This window comes from Strix uralensis, chromosome 13 (assembly GCF_047716275.1).
Source record: "Strix uralensis isolate ZFMK-TIS-50842 chromosome 13, bStrUra1, whole genome shotgun sequence".
Lineage (NCBI taxonomy): Eukaryota > Metazoa > Chordata > Aves > Strigiformes > Strigidae > Strix > Strix uralensis.
The window spans coordinates 11986139-12006097 of NC_133984.1; the positions used below are offsets into that span (position 1 = coordinate 11986139).

Consider the following 19959-nt stretch of genomic DNA (forward strand, 5'->3'; position numbering starts at 1 on the left):
TAAAGGAGAGAGGCCCTGATTAGTGCCCAAAACCATCAGCAGAAGCAACGCTCAGCTGCTTATAAATTGCCAGGGTAGGAGCAGCAATCTTGTGCCTTTGTAGCTGCAAAATCCGCACCAAAACCAGTGGAAGATGGATGTGGGGACAGTACTGGCAGTACTGGGGAGGGGACTGGGTTTGGTTTCCAGAGTTACCTGGAAACTGGAATAAGCCTCTTTGCTGGTGGAATCAGGCTGGAGATTGAAACGTGGGTTTGCAGCACTGCAGTGCCCTTCTGTAGCCCCCTATGCTGCCAACGCTGGCTGTGGGAAGGCTGGGCAGGTTTCCTCCATTGCTTTCGACACCTCTGAGCAACAATTTCCAAGTGTGAACAGGAAGCAGCCTTTCCGAGGAGCCCCAGCCGCAAACATTGGAGTGTTTAAAAAGCTCCAAACACAAAAGAAAGGAGGATGTGCCAGAGACTGCGGCTGGTTTGAAGCGCTCCGACTGTGGAGTGAAAAATACTGCTTTCCTGCTGAATTGCCACTTGGTTTTCCATTTGTTCTGGGCTGCTTTTCCTGACAAATGGCCCAACGGATGCATGGAGCAGCCTGATCACAGTAGCACACGGTGTTGGAAAGACTGGCAGCCCTGGGCCTGAGAAGGAAAGTTTATGGATGCAAAAATGCTGAGGCAGCGGTTTGTCTCCAGCCAGAGTGCAGTTCTGGAGGAATCGGCTACTCCGTCCCAGGGCTGCTTTGGTAGCTGTGAGATGGAGCTCCTCTGCCTCCACAAGGCAGCGAGAGAGATGTAAGGACCAGAGCAGCAGCCTGAGGTTTGTGCTTGGTTGTGGGTGAGAGCGAGGGATGCCGTGCGAGGGTGTGTGGAGGATGATGCCTGCCATGCTCCTGGACAATGCACCTTTGATGTAAGGAAACCAGGCCCAGCCTTTAGGTATCTTTTATTCCAGTAATCCTAAAAAAGGGCTCTTCCTGGATGCGTCATGCACGTGACTTTGGAAACCCATGAGAGATTAGATACTGAGGAGCCCACGTGCAGCTCTGAGCTGGGCTCACACCTTGCAGGGCTCAGGTTTGTGCTCTGCTGGGGCTTGGGTATGACCACCCATGAAGCTTGGCAGCACCCCATGGTGAACATGGCACCGAGGTGGTGGGGGTATGTGGGAAGGACCCAGGAGGCAGTGAAAATCATCAGGGAGGATGTGAGAGGAGGAGCAGGAGGGAAGCAGGCAGCTGGGCTGCCCTGAAGAGCACTCTGCCACAGCGTGGATCTGGCCAGCGGGTGCCAGCAGCCGTGTCGCCTGCTTGGGGCACTGCAGCTGCTGGTGTCACAGTCCAGCCCAACTGGCCTCGGGCCAGGGCATCTGCAGTTCCTTCTCCCTTAGCTACAGCGGAGGCTTTGCCTGGGATTAATGCTGCAGGCCGTGGTCATTGCAGGGTTGTGGCTGAGGAGAGCTTGGTCCGGACACACCAGCAGCTCCTGGGAGTGATCATGGCAAGGGCAGGGGCTCTCCTGCCTCTCCCTGCCTGAGGCTGACAGCTACTCCAGAGCTCACCGAGTCCTCCCTCGAAACAAAAGTCATCTTATTTCTCTTCTTTATTCTCCTTTTAATAATTTTTTCTGACAAGTCTGGTCATAAAATGAACCATCCATTGGTCCATTAGGCCCCAGCAGGAGAATTGCTTCCTTGTGCAAATAGACATTTTGAGCTGTGCCCGCCTGCTGCTAGCAAAGATGAGCCCATGCTCCTCCCCGCTACATGCTGCCGGGGCACAGCTTGCTGCTCCCTGCCCTCTCCCCCCTACGCCATCCCCCGGGACATTCCCTGGGGTGGCAGCCCTCCCCATCCCCTAGTCTTGGTGCTGGGGCACTGGGGGTTGCAGAGCTCCCGACCAGCCCGAGAGGATCCCTCCAGACTGCAGGGCTCTGGGTGGACATGTCCCTTGTTGCGTTTTCTGTCCCAGGTCTGTGCCACTTGTCTAACCCGCTTGTCTGGATGTCATTCATCCAAGCCAACATCTTGCTCACTAATAAGTTTGCTGGTGCACCTGGAAGTGAGAATGACATGAGAAGCAAATGGCAGTGGCTATGGAGTGATCCACACCATCATTTAGATGCTGTATTGTTGGCTTTGTTCATCCATATGTTCTTTTGTAAGCCAGCCAACCCCTGCTCTTTGCATGGCTTCCCCCAGACCTCCCCAGACACTGGCGTGGGGACAGGATGGGTCTCCATGGGGTGCTCTCCTCGGAGGTGGGCAGTGCAGCGGGGCAGCTTGCTGAGGGGCAGGATCCCAAGGCAGCCACACTTTCAGCCCTACCTTGCTGGGAAGAGGCCAGGAGAGTTTGGGTTTAAGGGTGATTGCTGCTTATTGCATATCAGTAGGGAAAAGCACCACCCAGCTTCCTTGGCCCTTTGAAGGGTGCGCCCCTTGGGTACAGTCAGGTGCCAGCTCTGCTGCCCCAAGAGGTTAGATATTTGGTCCCACCACTAAGACTGTGGGCTTTGGGTTTATCTCAAAAACCAACGTGCCCTGAGCACCTGCCCTGTAGGCTCAGCAGGCTGCTAGCCCTAATTACAGAAAAGTCTAGCAGCAGAGACTGCAAACCCTCAGCAGGACGCACAGAGGAGAACTGGGGCTCTTAGCACCCCTACTGCCAGGTAAAGGACCAGTGGAACTGGGAGAGGCTTAAACAAAACTGAATTCCCCTCTGTTGTCTGCTGGTCAGGAGACCCTCAGAGCCAGGTCTGTGCTGGAGGGAGGAGACCTGGGCAGGCTGGAGGACTGGGCCCATGTGGACCTCATGAAGTTCAACAAGGCCAAGTGCAAGGTCCTGCACCTGGTTTGGGGCAACCCCTGGTATCAGTACAGGCTGGGGAATGAAGGGATTGAGAGCAGCCCTGTGGAGAAGGACTTGGGGATGCTAGTGGATGGAAAACTGGACATCAGTTGGCCACGTGTGCTCACAGCCAGAAAGCCAGCCATGTCCTGGGTGCATCACCAGCAGTGTGGCCAGCAGGTCAGGGAGGCGGTTGTCCCCCCCTACACCACTCTGGTGAGACCCCCCCTGGAGCACTGTGTCCAGCTCTGGGGTCCCCAGCACAAGGAGGACATGGACCTGTTGGAGCGGGTCCTGAGGACGCCACAGGAATGGTCCAAGGGCTGAGCCCCTCTGCTAGGAAGAAAGGCTGAGAGAGTTGGGGTCGTTCAACCTGGAGAAGAGAAGGCTCCAGGGAGACCTTATTGCAGCTTTTCAATATATAAAGGGGGCTCCTAGGAAAGATGGAGAGAGATTTTTTACCAAGGCATGTAGCGGCAGAACAAGGGACAACATTTTTAAACTGAACGAGGGTAGGGTTAGGTTGGACATAAAGAGGAAATCCTTTACGGTGAGGGTGGTGAGACACTGGCACAGGTTGAACAGAGAAGCTGTGGATGCCCCCTCCCTGGAAGTGTTGTAGGTCAGGTTGGATGGAGCTTTGAGTAACTACTAGTGAAAGATGTCCCTGCCCCTGGCAGGAGGACTGGACTAGATGGTCTTCAAAGGTCCCTCCCAACTCAAACCCGTCTGTGATTCTGTTTGCACACAACGTCAAGCTCCGTGGGAGTTGTGGGGGGATGCTGCCAGGGCTGTGGGGTGCGAGAACAGGTTTCACAGGACAACTCCAGGAGCGTTGGGTGTGTGGCAGCCTGCAGGGCCCTGGAGGGAGTGTTTTTGAATTCACAACATTATCAGCTATTGCTGTAATTCAAACTACATGTGAGCGTTAAGTCAACAGCGAGTCAGAGCCTGTGACTTCTTGCTGCAGTGAAATCAGGCTGCATGTCTGGTTCTGATAACAAATCCAAGTGTCATGCAGTGTAACAAGCACTACCTGCTTCGTCTAGTTCTGCTCCCAGCCACCAGCACACCAGCCCTACACGTGTACGGCTGTGCGCCTCGGGGCTGGGCAGCCTCTGCGGGTAGAGTGGAGCGATTAAACTGTGATAATGTGCTCTGCTGCCTCCTTCCCTCTCCCCCTCTCCTCTGCCTGCTCCCATTGTCCAGCTGCCTCTGGGCTCATGGTTCTGCGCTGGAACCCGTGGCCGTGGCATGGTCAGCCCCATCTGGGATCTTTGTGGGTGCCGGAGTGGGTGTAGGGACATGCTGCAGCCCAGCATCATGCGGTGGGGACATGGTGCTGGGAGCTAATGTCCTCCAAAAGCCTGGGAGAAGGAAGAGGGAGAATGCACAGGGTTCCCTTGTACCTTGGTCACTTAACAGCTCTGCTACCTCTGCTGACAGGTGACAGCGGCCTGGTCACACATTGTCACCTCCCAGATTTAACCTGAGCTTCCTTGCTGCTTGCATGGAGCCAGCATGGGGCTGGCTGGGGGCAGTAAATCTCACAGGATGGGTGCCAGGGTCTGGTACGTGTTTCTACCAGATGGGTAGAGCAGGCAGGTACCAAGGGCATCCTCACCTCTGATGGGTGATGTCGTCACCTGTGCTGGCAAAGCTTTCCAAGGGATGTCTCACCCTGGGTGCCTTTGCAGAGCTCACGACATTGGCTGGAGGATGCCCAAGTGTCCTCACCTTGCTGGTAATTCACCCCAAGGTCCCCTCCTGCTGCCGCCTGGTGTGCTGCTCCATGGCCTGCGCTGGAGTGGGTGCAGCCAGGGGGGTGCTGTGCTGGTCATGCAGGACTCCATCAGCTGGCACGCAGCCATGTTGTGGGGTGCAATGGAAACCCTTAGGTGTCCGGGGAGGATGCAAAGTCATAGGTTTTTCTTGACTAAAGGTGCTCAGAGCTCATCTATTGGCTTTTCACCCTTGGTCTTGTCCATTTTGAGCTCCTGCAGAGGTGCCAGGGGCTGCAGCAGGACGCCCGCAGCCGTGCAAGGGGAGCAGGGCCCTGCTGTCAGCCCAGGGATTAGCACACTGCTTATTTGTATATGCACTAACAGTGCTGACACCTCGGAAGAGCAGCTGGAGCAGCCTCCCATCACCTCCGGGAGCTCCTGCTCTTGCTTCCTGATGGATTTTCAAACTGCAGATGGTGGAGGGGGAATGTGTGTGTGGATTGACAGCATGCTGCAGGGCAGTGGTGGGGAGCAAGGAGCTGCCACGCGAGGTGCTCCAGGAGCCACTGTCATGACAGCTTCGCGAGGCTCGCAAAAATGCACCACTCCTTTGTTAAAGAAAGGAAACAAGGAAATAATCTGAAGGTGTGCAAACTAGCAGCACATGTACTGGCTGCTCCCTTTGGAGGTGGGCTGGGAGAGCGGTCCGTGGTTGTATGGAGCAGAGAGGACACGGCTAAATCTCCGCCGCTGCATTCTCACAGGATGAGTCCAGCATGATGCTTGGTTGCAAGTGCCTGCTAAATAAGTGAGAGGACATGGTGTTCTGTGGTTGGTGCCACAGGTGTGCTCCTGGAGGACCACTTGTTTCATTTTAAGATACATTTGCGCAGTGCCGTTCAGAAGAGCCTCATGTGGGATGCGGCTGCAGAGCGCAGGGCAGAGGTCTGAAGTGAGATTTATCCTTTCAGAATCTGCTGTTTCAGGTACTCCCAGCCCAGTTCCATCTGCTGAAATTTGCTTTCCCCTCCCCTAGGTGTCTGCAGGGTCCTTCGCTGCAGATGCACACAGCACCAGGGCAGTGGGAATTTATATTTCATTAGCAAGTGCCTCATTGCCTGTCTCAAGATGCCTTTCCAGATACAGAATTACTTCCAGCTTGGCTGCCAATGCAATTCCCACTGTGCTGATTTCCTCCTTTCTTCTGTGTCTTTGTTGGTGCCAGTGTAGGACCCAGGACTGCTCCTCCCAAATCAAAATATTGTCCCTGGCACCAGCAAAGTGTCAGATAGCCAGAGCAGTGGTACGACAAGTCTTAAACACATGGTGTTGACCTCAGCCACCTCCAGCTTCAGGCTTTCCAGAGCTCCCCTGTGCTCCCAGCTTAAATGGGAGAACTACCCCAAAAATCTGTGTTGGCTCCTATGTAACCTCCCTTTTCCCTCTGAACTGGCTCACATTTGAGTTTTCCCATTTCCAGCGTGAAGCTGTCCAGTCTCTGACAAGCCCCCATCGCTTCTGGGTTTCCAGCCCTTCACCCCCTGCCCAGTGCCATCCGTGCTCTTTGGGAGATGAAGGGATGCTGCAGGGGCTGAGCCCCAGGGTGACCGAATTTTACCTGGGTGCAGTCTGACGTGGAGTTGGCACCAGGGGTGGCTGTATGGGAGTGTGTGTGTGTTCGTGTAGAGACAGGAGGGAAAGAAGGGGGTTACATCTTGTGATTATTTTGTTGATAGAGCCATATGCCTTAATTCAGTAGACCCTATGGAAATAGGACTATTGCAGTCCATGAGCAGCTTCACCCTGGCTGCATGGAGGACGTGAGAGGTTCAAAGGGGCTTTCCCTTGTGCTCCTGCACAGTGTTGCCCTGAGACATGGAGATTTTGCCTAAGAAATAATGTGTCTTATGATTTCTTTGCTCCCCTCACTGCTGCTGAGCACCAGTACTTTGCAGAAGAGAGAAGAGTTGCCATCAGACCTCTTCTCTTTGTTTATTCTTTAATGGCTTGTTCAGTGCTGTCTTAAGCCATCAGTAAATATCTTTCACAGAGCTTTGCAGGGAAAGTGTCAGAGGTGCTTTTCCCTGGAGTCACTTCTCATCCCCTTCTGAACAGTGGCTGGGCCAGTTCTGAGCTTCCACTGGACGTGGCAGAGCCCTGAGCCCTGGACCCAAGCACAGGCTGTATGGGGCTCATGGGACACTGGTGTGGACAGAACAGAGCCCATTTGAGCCACGTGCCCTATTTTGGGGGGCAAGCTGGTGCCTCGGCTGGTTTTTCAGCTCCTGCTTCCCTGTGTTGCGGGTAACTGTCCCGTCTTACTGCAGCACCTCACCTTTAATTGCAAAACGATTTGCGGCTGCAAATGTGATGTTTTCCAGCAGCTCTGGTGGGGCTGAGCCAGCATGAGGTTTCCTTTCCCTGTGCTGAATTGCTTTGCAGGAGCGTTCATCTCCTGGCCAAATCTACCGAGAGCCAGCACAGGCGGGATGACATTGCATTTGCAGGGAACGAGCAGAGAGAGGATGCATCTCTCTCCTGCTTTGATCACGCGTGGGACCCTTAGAGCAGTGTGGAGGCTTTTCCCTGGGTCTTTCCTATCTGCAAGCAAAATATGGAAAGTCCATTGCTGCTCTCCCTTCCCAGAGCCTTTGGGGACATTTCTGTGCTGTTTCACTGCTCCTTGCAGCCCCTGGCTTAGAATGTTTCTTCTGGGCTTTGCAATGTACTGCTGGCTCCTGAACACCTTTGCTTCCCTCTGCTCCTCTCGCAGGTGATGAAGCTGCGGAAGCTGGCCCAGCAGGTCGCTAACTGCCGGCAGTGTCTTGAGCGCTCGACGGTCCTCATCAACCAGGCAGAGCACATCCTGAAGGAGAACGACCACGCGCGGTTCCTGCAGACAGCCAGGAACGTGGCTGAGAGGTGGGCTGGCACGCGTGGCTCAGGACACCAATGGGATGTTGCTGGTCGCAGCTCCCTGCCCAGGGATGCCCCATCCTCCTCCCTGCAGACTTCCAGCCTGCTGCTCTCAAATAAACACCACAGTCAGGGGTGTCACCGGTTCCCATCCCTCGCAGGACAGGAGTTGCATGGCGGGTCCTAACAAAGCTGAACTGTGGGAGCAAACATCATTCCCTTGGGGGGAAAGTGGTGGAAATGCCAATCCAAAGGGAACTCAGGGGGCAGTCGGGGCTGGGACCCCCTAAGGATGGAGCCCTCCTACCTCTCTGGGGACCTGTCCCCAGGCTCGGCCACCCTCCTGGGGCAGGAGCAGTGGTTAGTAGGTGCAAGCTGTTTTCCCGATGGCATGTAATGTCACCATGAGGCTGCTTGCACCCGTTTAATCCCCCACCTCGCCGCTGCTGGGTGTCGGGAGCAGCGTGCACCCTGATGCGTATTGATGGTCTCTTCTTTTCTTTCAGGGTCGCCATGGCAACTGCATCCTCTCAAGTTCTGATACCAGATATCAATTTTAACGATGCCTTTGAAAACTTTGCTTTAGATTTTTCCAGAGAGAAGAAGCTGCTGGAGGGGCTGGATTATCTAACCGGTGAGTGCACAGGCGTTCTCCCCACTGCCTGTGCCCCTCATCTTCCCTGCAGCCATCCTCCCCTGTGCCCCACCGAGGGCTGGCAGGTGTATTTCAAAGCAAACTAGGTTGCCACTTGTCCTCACCAATAAGAAGTGCCTGGTCAGCTGCGGCAGAGCAGAGGCCGTGCTGTCACCAGGAGAGTGATGTGTCCCCATCCTCGTGTTGTACTCTGCCTCTCCTGGAGTGCAAGTGGAAAAGTTCAGAAAGCAGGTCAAAAATGATGGTCTCCATGACCTGGGGAGGAGGCTGATGCCCATAAGGATCCGACAGGGCAGATTATGGGGAGGGAACAGTGAATTAACCAATTATTGTACTTCTAATGCACCATATGCATAAATTATGATCTGCTCTGGGCAGAGACCTTGCTGGGCCTCTTGGTGCTGCCTTTAGCACAGGCTAAATGCTGCTCCTGCCCTTGTCCGGGGTGATGCAGAGTGTCTGGGAGCAGCCCTGCCACAACCAACCGCTGCTGGACCATGCTGTGTGCTGGAAGAGCAGAGGGAGGGATGAAAGCTCCAGAGAAGTGAGGGCATCGTTACTCATCCAAATCCGATTTTCTTCATCATGAAGCAGATCATCTTGCAATGAAAGATTAACAACAAGCATGTGTCTGGAACAGTTATGGGACAAAATACTTATCCCTCAACCAGTGCCAAGAAATAGGTGGATTTTGAAGTGGCTTCTCAGCTTGTTTCAGGGTGGGGATGTCAGATCTGATGGAGGTGGCAGCAAAACCCTGTCATTCTGACACACCTGAAAACACACTGGTGTGGTTTTTTGCAAAGTTTATTGCAGTAAAAAGTTTAGTTAAGTGAGAAACACAATGACAGATAAAATGAGACAATGTCGAGAGACTCTGCTCCCCGCACGAGCCCATCTTTATCCTTAAGGGAGCAAAAAAGCCCTAGGTATATTAAGAAAAGAAAGCACAAACTTACCGAATATGTTATCTGTGATCTCCCGCAGCGCCGAACCCGCCGTCTGTCCGAGAGGAGCTTTGCACAGCCTCCCACGACACGATCACTGTCCACTGGATCTCGGAGGACGAGTTCAGCGTCAGCTCCTACGAGCTGCAGTACACCATCTTCACTGGCCAAGCCAACTTCATCAGTAAGTCACTGTGTGCTAGCTCAGTTTGGGGGACCACGGTCCACTTCAGGAAGAAAAAGGTTCTCTGGGAGAATCAGCAGTTTAAAGGCTGGGAATTAGGGGAGAAAACCGCAACAAAGGATCCTCCGAGGACACTGCTTAGGGCTGTAATCAACATGATGGAGGACCCCACCATGCTGGGGGTCCGTAACTGAATTGTTTTGCCCTGCGCTTGGTGTCTGCCACCTCTGGCTTGGTGAAATGTTTGGTGCATAAGAGGGTCTCATCTGTCTCACAGCTACCAGATCCGCACATCTCACAACACACCCTGGGATCGTACAGGCAGGGCAGCGCCGGCTGCTCTGTGGGCTGATAATTAAATGTGATTTATATACCCTCCATAACAATACCGAGGCACGTCTCCAGGTAATTTTTCCTGAAAGCAACTCCAATACCTAATTTTTCCACACCGCCACAAATTTGCTTGACAGGAATGGGATTTGAGGCCAGAGGAGGGCTCTTGCTGATGGGTCTGTGGTGGTACCTAATCACTTAGGAAGCACTGTGGTCAGACAGCAAGGAACCTGCGGCTCAGGTTGCAGCATCCAGCTCCTCTGGGAGACCCTGGGCTTTATGGACTGTGTGGTGCTCAGCGTATTTTCCATGCCATGATATGTTCCAGTGCACCAGGAAAGTTTTATAGGGCTGAACCTGCCCTCAGGCTTGCCACAAGGCCAGAACAGCAACCTCTTAGATGCAGAGCTTCCTCCTGGGTATTTGTTATTTGATGAAGACTATGGTAGTTATGGGGTTTTTAATATTACAAATATTTTAACAGTGCATTTAACAGCTGCCTTCACTGTTTGGAGAGGGAGGTAATGGGATCCAGAGACATCCGCGCAATGGGTGTCTGGTTGTTTGCAAGGCACACTTGGAGGCGTGGTGTGTGTTCAACCAGGGCGAGCAGGAGAAAGTGAGCTTGTGATTATGATGACTTTGAAGGGATGCACTCTGCCCCTGGTCCTGCTGCCTGAGTGTGACGGAAAACAGAAGCAGTGAATGCAATGAGGAAGCAGAAGCAACAAAGGGAAAAGGAGGTGGTGGGAGAGACCTGTTGCAAATTGCGGGGAGGTAGAGCAGCTCTGGCAAAGCATTGTTTTGTGCCAGCAACCTCCTGCCACTCTTCCAAATATCAGGACCTTAAAAACCAGAGTTGTCCTCCAAGGGCATCCTGGCCATGTGCAGGGGCTCTGGTGTACCACTGCTCATCAGCACCCCCGTTAATTGAGGGGTTTGTGCCCAGGAGAATTCCTGCCAGCCCCTCGAAGCACCGTGCCAGCCAGGGCCAAACGTGGTCTGAGGATGCAAAACAATGCTGGGCCCAGCAAAGCTGGGCTGCCTGGGGCAGGCTCTGCCTGCAGCCGTGCTGAGGCTTCAGGTGGTTGTACCTACCCCTTCAAACTGCCACATCTGACAGCAGGGCTGGAGTTTTGCGCTAATATTAGCCAGGCAGAGTTCATCAGACATCCCGAATCAGCTGAAGGCTTGAAGATAAAATGAGCCAGAAATTGCCTGGGGATTAAAACAAAAGGAATGTGCCGAATGTCTAATTTCCTCCCCCTGCATCTAAATTGATCAAAAGAGACTCAGACTCTGAGCTTTCTAGCACCATGGCTTATCATTAGGGAGAGCTAGTAAACTGCAGGTTGAAAAAGCCAGGGCTGGAAACTGTGACCCCCGCCAAGGACAGATTCGTCACATCTGCAGGAGCCACTTCATCTTCCATCTTGTTTGTTGTCAAGAAGGTTTATTTGAAAAAAAAAGAAAAAGCTGGCTTGATTGTCCTCACAGGAAAGGGGGTTCTTCAGGTTTCCACAGAGGTACAGAGGGAGGAGAGGAGCACTTCAGCCATTACACCAAGGAGTGTTTGCCAGTCTCAGCAGCACTGGTTTGTTCCTTTCGGTGCCTGGTGAGTCCTTGAGGTATCAGAAATACCTACGTGTTACTATTTCTCATAACACTGCCCTTTTTAAAAAATTAGAGGGGGTTTGCATCCTGAAGGAAATGTGGACTCCGTTACGGGAGAGAGTCCAGGGAAACTGCTTGTTTCAAATGAGAAAAAAATATGGATGTTGTAATGGGAGAACAAAAATAGCGCTTCCAGCTTGTCCGTCCTGAAGTAGTGCTTTGGAAGAGCACAGCATCCCCACAGCATGGCTCGTGCAAGAAAGTTTTATTCCTGGTTTTCCTTAGTAGCACTTACCATTGTAGGAAGTGCTGACAAAATGCTTCGTAGTGAACTTTTTGGCTGTTGTCAGTTTATCTCACTGGTCAGGAAGACATCAGTTCTGAAAGCACAGTGTCATGGCACAGGAAGGCTGTTAAGTGCAGTGTAAAATATGCAGGAAGCTGCCAGAGAAAGTTACTGCTTTCAACTTTCAAAGCTGATTAAACTTGCATCCCCAGCCTTTGCCCTCATTTTGGAAAACAAGAGGATTTATTTCCTCTCAGTCAGAGGTTAACTATGGGTACCCAGTGCTACAGCAGCTAGATTTCCCTGCTCAGTTTTCCTCTGCTCCGCCAGCCACAACATGTCTCCAGAGTTCTGTTCTTCTCTGAAAGCCTGGGAGAGCTCAGCAACCTCTCTGGCTCTGTTCTTAGATGGCCACCAGTCTCCACCTCCCCTGCACCTGCCAACTGAGGAACAAACGTGGCCCATGCTGGTATCACCGAATTGTTCAGCTGGGGAGGGACACCTGAAGGTCTCTGCACCAACTCTGCATAAGCCGGGCTGACTTAGAGCTCGGTCAGATTGCTCAGGTCTTGCTTCTTGAGCACTGACCATCTCCAAGGATGGAGGCTCCCCAGCTTTCAGGGTCCTGCTCTGGTGCTTCCCCACCCTCAGCTAGAATAATTTTTTCCTTATCTAACCAGGATTTCCCCCGCTGCAACTTGTGCCCTTACCCTGGGGCTGTGCTGGCGCCCCTCTGGGAAGGGTCTGGCTCCCACCTCTGCCCATACACCACTTTGGGCACGTGGCTTGGACTCCGATCTGGGAATTAGTCACCTACCCACTTTGGGGGGCTGTGTGGGTTTGGCACAGGCATTAGGAAGGTGGGGGCTATGGAAACCGCAGGGGTGATGAACAGCAGGGGCAGCTCTGGAAGAAAGCCCAGAGGAGCACACGTCAGGAATGCCTTCCTTGGCCGTCTTTGGTAGCTCTTCATAAAAGGAGTAAAGAAAACATCAGTTAACATCTCAGAGGAGAAAATGAATAATATATTGTCACTTGAAATAACACAGTCAGGTCTGGGTGATGAGAGCGTTTGAGTCCTGGCTGAACTCATGCATGAAGAGACACTGGAAATAGTGTGCTAGGGCTCACCTAGCTGGAGCACAAGGAGGCTTCCCATGAAAGGAAATACCTTCTCAAAGAGCACACAGTTGGCCTGTGGAAACCATCCCCTTCATGCTCTCTTTAAAGCCAAGAGCTTGGCTGGAGTCAGACATTTTTATGGATGACAAAAGCTGCAATAAAAAGGATTTTCTTTAAGTTTGGCAAGGATAGAAGCCCCCAGTCTTCAAGGCCAACCCCTTCTTGGTTTGTTTGGGAAAGAAACCAGCTTGGGAAGCCAAATCATTCCTGGACTGTTGTCTCTCAGCCACCTTGTCCTTTCCAATGAAGGATCCAAAGCTGGTCCTTGTCCGCAGGGAGATAACACCTACCAGTGCTTGGCTGATGAAAGCAGCTCTGCGTGTAGGATGCAATTGGTATCACATCTGTTTTATTTTCTACTTCAAATAACATTGCTCTGCTCCCCTAGGCCATTTCCACGTATATTTTAAACCAAATCCAGGCTGACAATGACTGCAACCTGCCCTTGTCCTCCGGCTGAGCAAGCCACCGGAGATAAATAAACACCCCAATGTAAGCCTTAAAAGAGAAGGTGTGGAGCGTTTTCCAGGCTCCTGCCTTCCAGCCATGCACACATATGCTGGTGATAGGAGGCTAAAATCCCTCCTCCAGTCACCCTTAATTCACAACCCACTCCTCACGTATTGTCTTGCCCTTCGCCTCCAGACCCGTTGGATCTGAGAAACCTCCAGCTACTGCTTCTGAGCTTCCTCCTTATTCTTCTTTGGGTTTAAAGCAAGAGTCCTGTGTTGTGATAGCTGCCCTAAAGCTGTTTTCTGAGAGCCCAGAGCTGCTGTGTGCTGCAACGGGTGGTCCTGAGCACTCGCTACCCCCAGCCCGTTGGTGCCAGCGCTGGAGGTTGCTCCTGAAACCAGCAGCATCCTTTTCCCCCAGCACTGGCTGCTCAAGGTACTTGTGCAGTCTGCAGGTTATTCTCACCCCAGCTGTGCCAGTGGCAGTAACAGCATCTGTGGCACCATGTAGGGCTTTTCTCCTTGCTTGAAGCACTGTGCCATCCCACCTTAGATACAACACTACATTTTCTGTACATGCTTGGCCCTGCAGCTCTGGCAGCACAAACCGCTGCAGCATTAGGTCTTAGCACCTCCAAGGTCTTTGGGTTCTTAATTTCTTTCCATTTCCAGAAAGAATTGAGGCTTCTGAATGTTTTCCAAGCATCCGGACCCTGCTCCCTTCACTGGGAGCTGTAATTTTCTTTGAACCACTTCGCAGACCAGTCTACACAGGGAGCTGAAGCATCAGCATCCCTTGGAGATGGATTTTTGCTTCCCACCCCAGAGCACTGAGCACTGTGCAGGAGAAAGATTAGGGTACAAATGTGTCCCTTCCTGCTGCCAGCATTGCATATTGCAGCTCCCAGAGCAGCAGGGAGGTTGTCCTGCAAGAGCAAAGAAAGGAGAGAGGATGATGGCAGGCACCACCTTCTCCTAGGCACTGGCAGCTGCCTGTGCCATCTGCCCTGGCTGGAAGGTGCCACCGATTTAATTCCTCTTCCTCTGCACCCTTTCCCCATCACTTCCCATGGTGGCATCTTGAGGTGCCAGCACCCCACCCCTGGCTTTGCCTCACCAATCACTGACTTCATGTGATAATAAAAAAGGCTCTTTGAGTTGCTGGGGTTTATCATGGATGGAAATTTTCCTACAGGTGCTCTTAACTCCTAGGCAGGCAGTAAATCAGCCTGGGGGATGAGTGGTCGGTGAGCTCTGCGTTTGCAGCACGTGGTCTTTGTGTTCTGTCCTTTCCTGTGAATAAATCTTTCCCTAATTCTCCTGTACCGCAGGTCTCTACAACTCCATGGACAGCTGGATGATTGTTCCCAACATCAAGCAGAACCACTACACCGTCCACGGGCTCCAGAGCGGCACCCGCTACATCTTCCTCGTCAAGGCCATAAACCAGGCGGGCAGCCGAAACAGCGAACCCGCCAGGCTCAAGACAAACAGTACGTGCCTGGGCGCTCGCCCTGTCTTGGTGGGTGGTGGGAGAGCAGCTTTATCAGCTCTCAAGCCCAAAGGGGTACAGCTGAGCCGCTCTCTGTGAGCCCACAGTTGCTGGCAGGGTGATGGAGACGCCCGGGTTATATAAATTATTTAACATGCCCATCTTACTCAGTGTCTCAGCTCCTTCCCTGCCTCAAGGGATGGTGTCCTGCTACCCTATTACCCCTGGGGCTCCTATCAGCTCTGTGCTTCTGTCAGCATCCATCCCTATGGGTCCCTGGGGCAGCTGGAATTTTAGGAGATCATGAAGGTCCATCTTTCTGGTCACTTTACATCACTGGGCTTTTTGGGGCTGATGTATGGAGTCCTAGGGCAATTGTGTGCTTGTGCGTGGCTTTGCTCACAGAGGGCTGCAATTCTGGGGCACCATAAGGAGACTGAAAAGTGTCTGTGTGGTAGTAGATGGGGCTTTACAGCCACAAGCAAAGCAGAAAAGAAGTTGCACTTCACATCACCCCGGGGATGGCCAAGGAGGGATAAATATGTTTAGGGAAATCAGAGTGAGCTTCGATCAAAAATCAGAGAGTAGCAGAGCTGGAGCCGTCCTGGCAAGGAGGGGGTTTCTGGGTTTGCAGTGGGAGGAGGGAAGCCTTTTCCTCTTGAAAGTAAGTTGGCTCCCCAGGCTTCTGCCCACAGCTGCTTGGTCCGTGGCTGTGTCTCTCAGATGCTCATTGAGCTGTCTCTGCCCAGCCCTGGAGAGTGCAGCCCTCCCTTGTGTTTCCTTTCCCAACATTGCAATTGCTCCTGCTTTGACTAGGCTTTTGAGATGATTTATTGCCTCCGCCTCCTCATTTTCTCTGTGCGACTTTAAACCAAATGAAATTAAGTAAAGGCAGTATAGTAGTGGGGCTGGAGGGAAGCTGCTGAGAAGCAAACTCCTATCTAGTTCTGCCTTGTTTATTAAAAATGTATCCCTCCTGCAGTTGCTGTTTTTAAGTGCTTCCCCGTGCTTTGAAAGGTGCTCGCTCTGGAAATAAGAAATGAGTGGCTTGACAAGCCGAGAGCGATGCTGTGACAGAGCAGCGCAGGGGGGAGCGAGGGCGGTTTGCTTCAGTAGCTGCTCCCAGGGGATGGGGCTAGCTCTTTTGTTTTTTTAACTGTCAGTCATCAGAGATGCCAGCATGCTGCTAAGAGCTCCTCTTCGGAGATGAACTCGATTTAGTAGATTAAATAAAAACCCAATCAAGTTTTGAACTCCCCTTGTTGCAGGGATGTGTCTGCAGCAGCTTCTTGCATGTTTAAAGTCTCAAGCAAGCCTCACCTGAAGCGCTGCACAAATTATGATGGATGACCATAGTTTTGCATGTGCCAGGATCTCCTTCCACACGACCAAATGACCGAGGAACCTATCCCAGTGCCTCATGCTTGGGCGATGGGAAGGAGAGGCACATGGCTTTAATGGGCATGCATCCCTTTCCACTGCTGGTTCGGTGTTTATCTGTAGCCCATGAAAAGTGTTTAGGGAAACTTCTGAATGTTTGATTTAGCAATATATATGTATAGAATATTATTTATATGTTTTCTTTCTGTGGCCAGTCTCAGTGTACAAGGGCTCCTTTGGGGTGTTCACTGCTCATCATCAGGGTGGTGCTGGCTGAAGGTGCCACCGCTTTGTGCTGCATCCCCAGCACATCCTCGCTGGCCGTTTCTCCTGTCTGTATTTGTTGTTATGTGGCAACAGGGTTTTCTCCTTTTCAAGTGGGCGATTAGAAGATAGTGCACACTTTTCAACTGCTGTAACCTTGGTGGAAATATCAGCAGCTCAACAAGGAGATGGGCCAATTAGCATATTTCACAGCCCTCTTTCTGCTCCTGAAGTGATGTTTGGAAAGATTCCTTCATCATCAGAAGATCAGTGTCAGGACATGTATTGATTTCTGCAGCATCAGTGCTGTCAGTGCACACTAAATCTGTGTTCCCAAACTGCCAGAACAGAAGAGCTTGGAGGAATAGTTTTGGTTTAGTAACAGAGAAAAACCTTCCTTCCTTTGCTGAGTCTGGGCCTGAGTAGGTCTTATTTATTAACAAGTGTCCAAAAGTGGATGAAAGTGCCAGAATACAGGGACAGGTCCCAGCTCTGGTAGTAAATAAAGTGCAGGGAAGGTGGTTTTTACAGTCCTTACCTTGACCATTGCAGACTGGTCTTGTTCTCACTCACATTTCTGTCTCTTCCTGTTTTATGCATCTCTTGGTGAGACCTCCTGGGTTGTATGGGGTGGCTCACATCTGCATCTCATCTGAAACAGCAGTCGGATCTCATCCGGAGGGCTGGGTTTGCTGCAGCACAAGTTTGCTGCCTGAGTGACAGTCTCTGAGGTCCCTGTTAGCATCAAGACCATGTTAGTGCAGATGCTTTCTAAGGAGCGGGATGATCCCTCAGCAAGTGGTGCAACAGGGAGTCTGCTGGAAGATTCATAGGGTTGGATGAATTTATTGCTTTCCTGTGACTTGACAACTCAACATTACAGTCCTGCAGCTTTTCTTCCTCGAGGTGATGTCTGATGGGAGGACAGTAATCACTGCTGTCAAGCTCACTCTGCGAGGTGTCCTGTGGCCCACAGCCGCCTTCAGCTTGTTTGCTTCTGACCGCGGGGCAGCTGGCTGAGGGCTTATGGATCAGGTTGATAGTTCAGCTGCACGGTCACAGGTCCCCACCAGGTTTTGTACGTGGATACTTCCGCATATGAGCCACAGGTGGCATCTTAGGTATCTGGTCAGAGCAGGGACATTGCTGCTGTGGGCAGAGAGGAAGAAGAGAAGAGCAAGAAGGGCTGACAGTGTGTTACTGTGGTTCGGTTTGCTTTTTTTTGCTGGGCAGACTGTGGTGAACATCTGCAATGAGGACAGAGCTCATTTCTTGAGAGCGGGAGTGCATATCCATCCCTGCCTTTCTCTCTGCAGCATGTTTTCAGCCAAACTATCTGCTCTGCTCTGCCCTGTGCCTTGTCCTCACAGTGGGAGGAGCAGGGCACAGGCTGGGCCGGTGCTGCACCAGCGGTACTGCGACACCGACCCCCCTGACAGCACGGGCTTGCTGCTCCTCATCTGTTCAGCTGGGTGTCGGAGGTGTTCTCTTGCTTCTGGGGGATCTTGGTCCATTTATTTCTGTAGCTTTTATGTAAACCAACACGTAGTCCTGTCTTGGCTGTCCCTGTGGATGGCTTTTTTGACACGCTGGAGCTGGCATGGTTAGCAGGACCTGCTGGGCTTCGCCATAATTGATTCCTTCCATGAAGCATCAAGAAAAGAAAATCTGACGGCGTAGCTGCCCCATTAACAGCTCTTGTCCTGCAGACAGACTACTGCTGAGGTAGATAGAAAACTAAGTATTCATATATGCAGCCAGGATGAGTGAGCCTCCTGTGCACCGTCCTCCCTCATGCACCTATTCCCGGGAGCAAGGGGAACATCCAGAGCCGGTGCATCTGCTCATCTCGATGGGTGGCAGAAGCTCTCTGAGGTCCAGGGGTGCTGGGCAGATGCTGGGAGAGTCCTGCAGGCCGGCAGTGCAGGCTCCCACCAGCCAGCACCTCCCCTCTGCCCATCTCCATTCCCGGCACACCACTGACCTGCTTAATTAACCTTGAACATTTTCCTAGCGGCAATGTTGGCTGCCCCCTCCTCCCTCTTTGCTCCTGCACTCCCAAGGCCAGCCAGGATTTCCTCCTCTCTGCTCAGCTACTGCAGCACTCAAGACTTTTCGCGGAAGGGAAGTATAATTAAGCTGATAAACACCCCAGAGGGTGCAGCTTGCTGTGTCCAGCCTCAGAGCTGACTGGTTTCCCACAGCTCTCAAGCCCCATGCAGGTGCCATGGATGAATCAGTGAAAGGCTATAGGGAATATTCCAGCAAGCTGAATTTGTGAGATAAAAGTTATCTGAGTGACTGGCCCAGGATGTATACGTTAATAAAAACTTGACGGGAGGAACCACCATCACTCGCAGCTCTCTGCCGGGGGGGCTGGGGGTGGGCTGAAGAGGTGCAGTAACCTGAGAGCAAAGGGGAAGGTGATGGAGGCTTTGGGCAGGGAGCGGGTCGGTGAAGGCTGCGCTGCCCGTGCTCCATCTCGTGCAGTTGAAGCCCCCCCCACACCCCAAAAACATTGCATAGCAGTGTCCCTCTCGTGGTGGGGAGCCTGGACAACAGCCTGGCAGCATCAAGCAATTATTTTCTCTTGATTTGTCTTCCCTTGCCTGTGAAAAATGTAATGCTCTCCTCTCCCTTCACCTCTGCTTTGTGCTGCCTGCAGGATGGGGATGTGGGTGGGGTGCTGGCAGCATCCCGCAGCTGTGGGACAGCCCCCTCACCTGGCTGGGCTCTCCAGTGGTGGCTGGACCCCGCTGCCACCAGCTGCCCCATGGCAGGGGACCTCTGCTTCTTCCAGTCATGCTGTCCTCAAGTCATGAATCCTCCAGCATCTCCCCACAGCCCCCCTTGTCCAGCACAGCACCGTTTGGGGTGCATGGTGCAGGGACCCTGCTGGGCTCACATGCCGGGGATTTGAGACAGCTGAGGTTGGGGCCATTGAGAGTCTGTGAAATCCGTGTTGTTTCCCAGTGCCAGGGTGGATTTTGGGAAGGGGGGTCAGATGGGAGCAGGCATCCACTGTGTCCTCTGAAATGTCCTCTGTTCCGAGCAAGATTTTGCAACCCAGCCTGTGTGCTTTTTAAGTCTCATCTTGGTCATCACAGCATGCTGCCTGCAGACATTACTCTAGCCCTTGGGCCAGGATGTGCCAGCACAAACCATCAACAAGGGCTGGACTCCAGTTCACACTGACCTTAACAGGGGGTCGTCTTCGTAAAAAGGGCTGTGACTGCCTCTCCTATGAAGGAGTCGAGTATTTTTATACCTCACTTCCTCAGAGCTTGTCTCTTTGCATTACTGCTGGAAAAAGATAGCTACAGAAATATTAAAATAGCTAGAGGAAAGGAGGGGGCAGGTCACTCCCAATTTGCAGCTTTACTTTCAGGCCTCTCAACTCAATTATCTAGCAAATTGGGCTCTGAGGAGAATCAACGCGAGCTACCATCAGGTATCAGAGAGCAGCACGGATGAGCTCCATTATGGGGTCACACTTGAAAGCTCTCCAGCCTTGCTGTAGCTAATGCTGCTGGCTGTTTGCAATGGTTCCTAGCCCCGGCTTGGAAACCCCCTCGCTACAAAGCATTGGCACGGGCATTTCTCCTCACTGAGACTCAGTGTCTGTAGCTGAAAACGGGAGCTTGCAGGAGGGCACAGCTCGTTGTGCACCACAGCACCTTCCCCTGAGC

At 52.4% G+C, this 19959-nt stretch overlaps 1 protein-coding gene across 1 annotated transcript in view; it reads left to right on the forward strand.

Moving 5' to 3' along the window:
- The window catches only part of MID2 (midline 2), a 117849-nt gene that overhangs the window by 87965 nt on the left and 9925 nt on the right, over positions 1-19959 (forward strand). Inside the window, exons 5-8 of the mRNA XM_074882783.1 lie at positions 7339-7487; positions 7988-8115; positions 9124-9267; positions 14466-14627. Of these exons, the coding sequence (XP_074738884.1) occupies positions 7339-7487; positions 7988-8115; positions 9124-9267; positions 14466-14627 (583 nt within the window). The remainder of the gene's footprint in view (positions 1-7338; positions 7488-7987; positions 8116-9123; positions 9268-14465; positions 14628-19959) is intronic.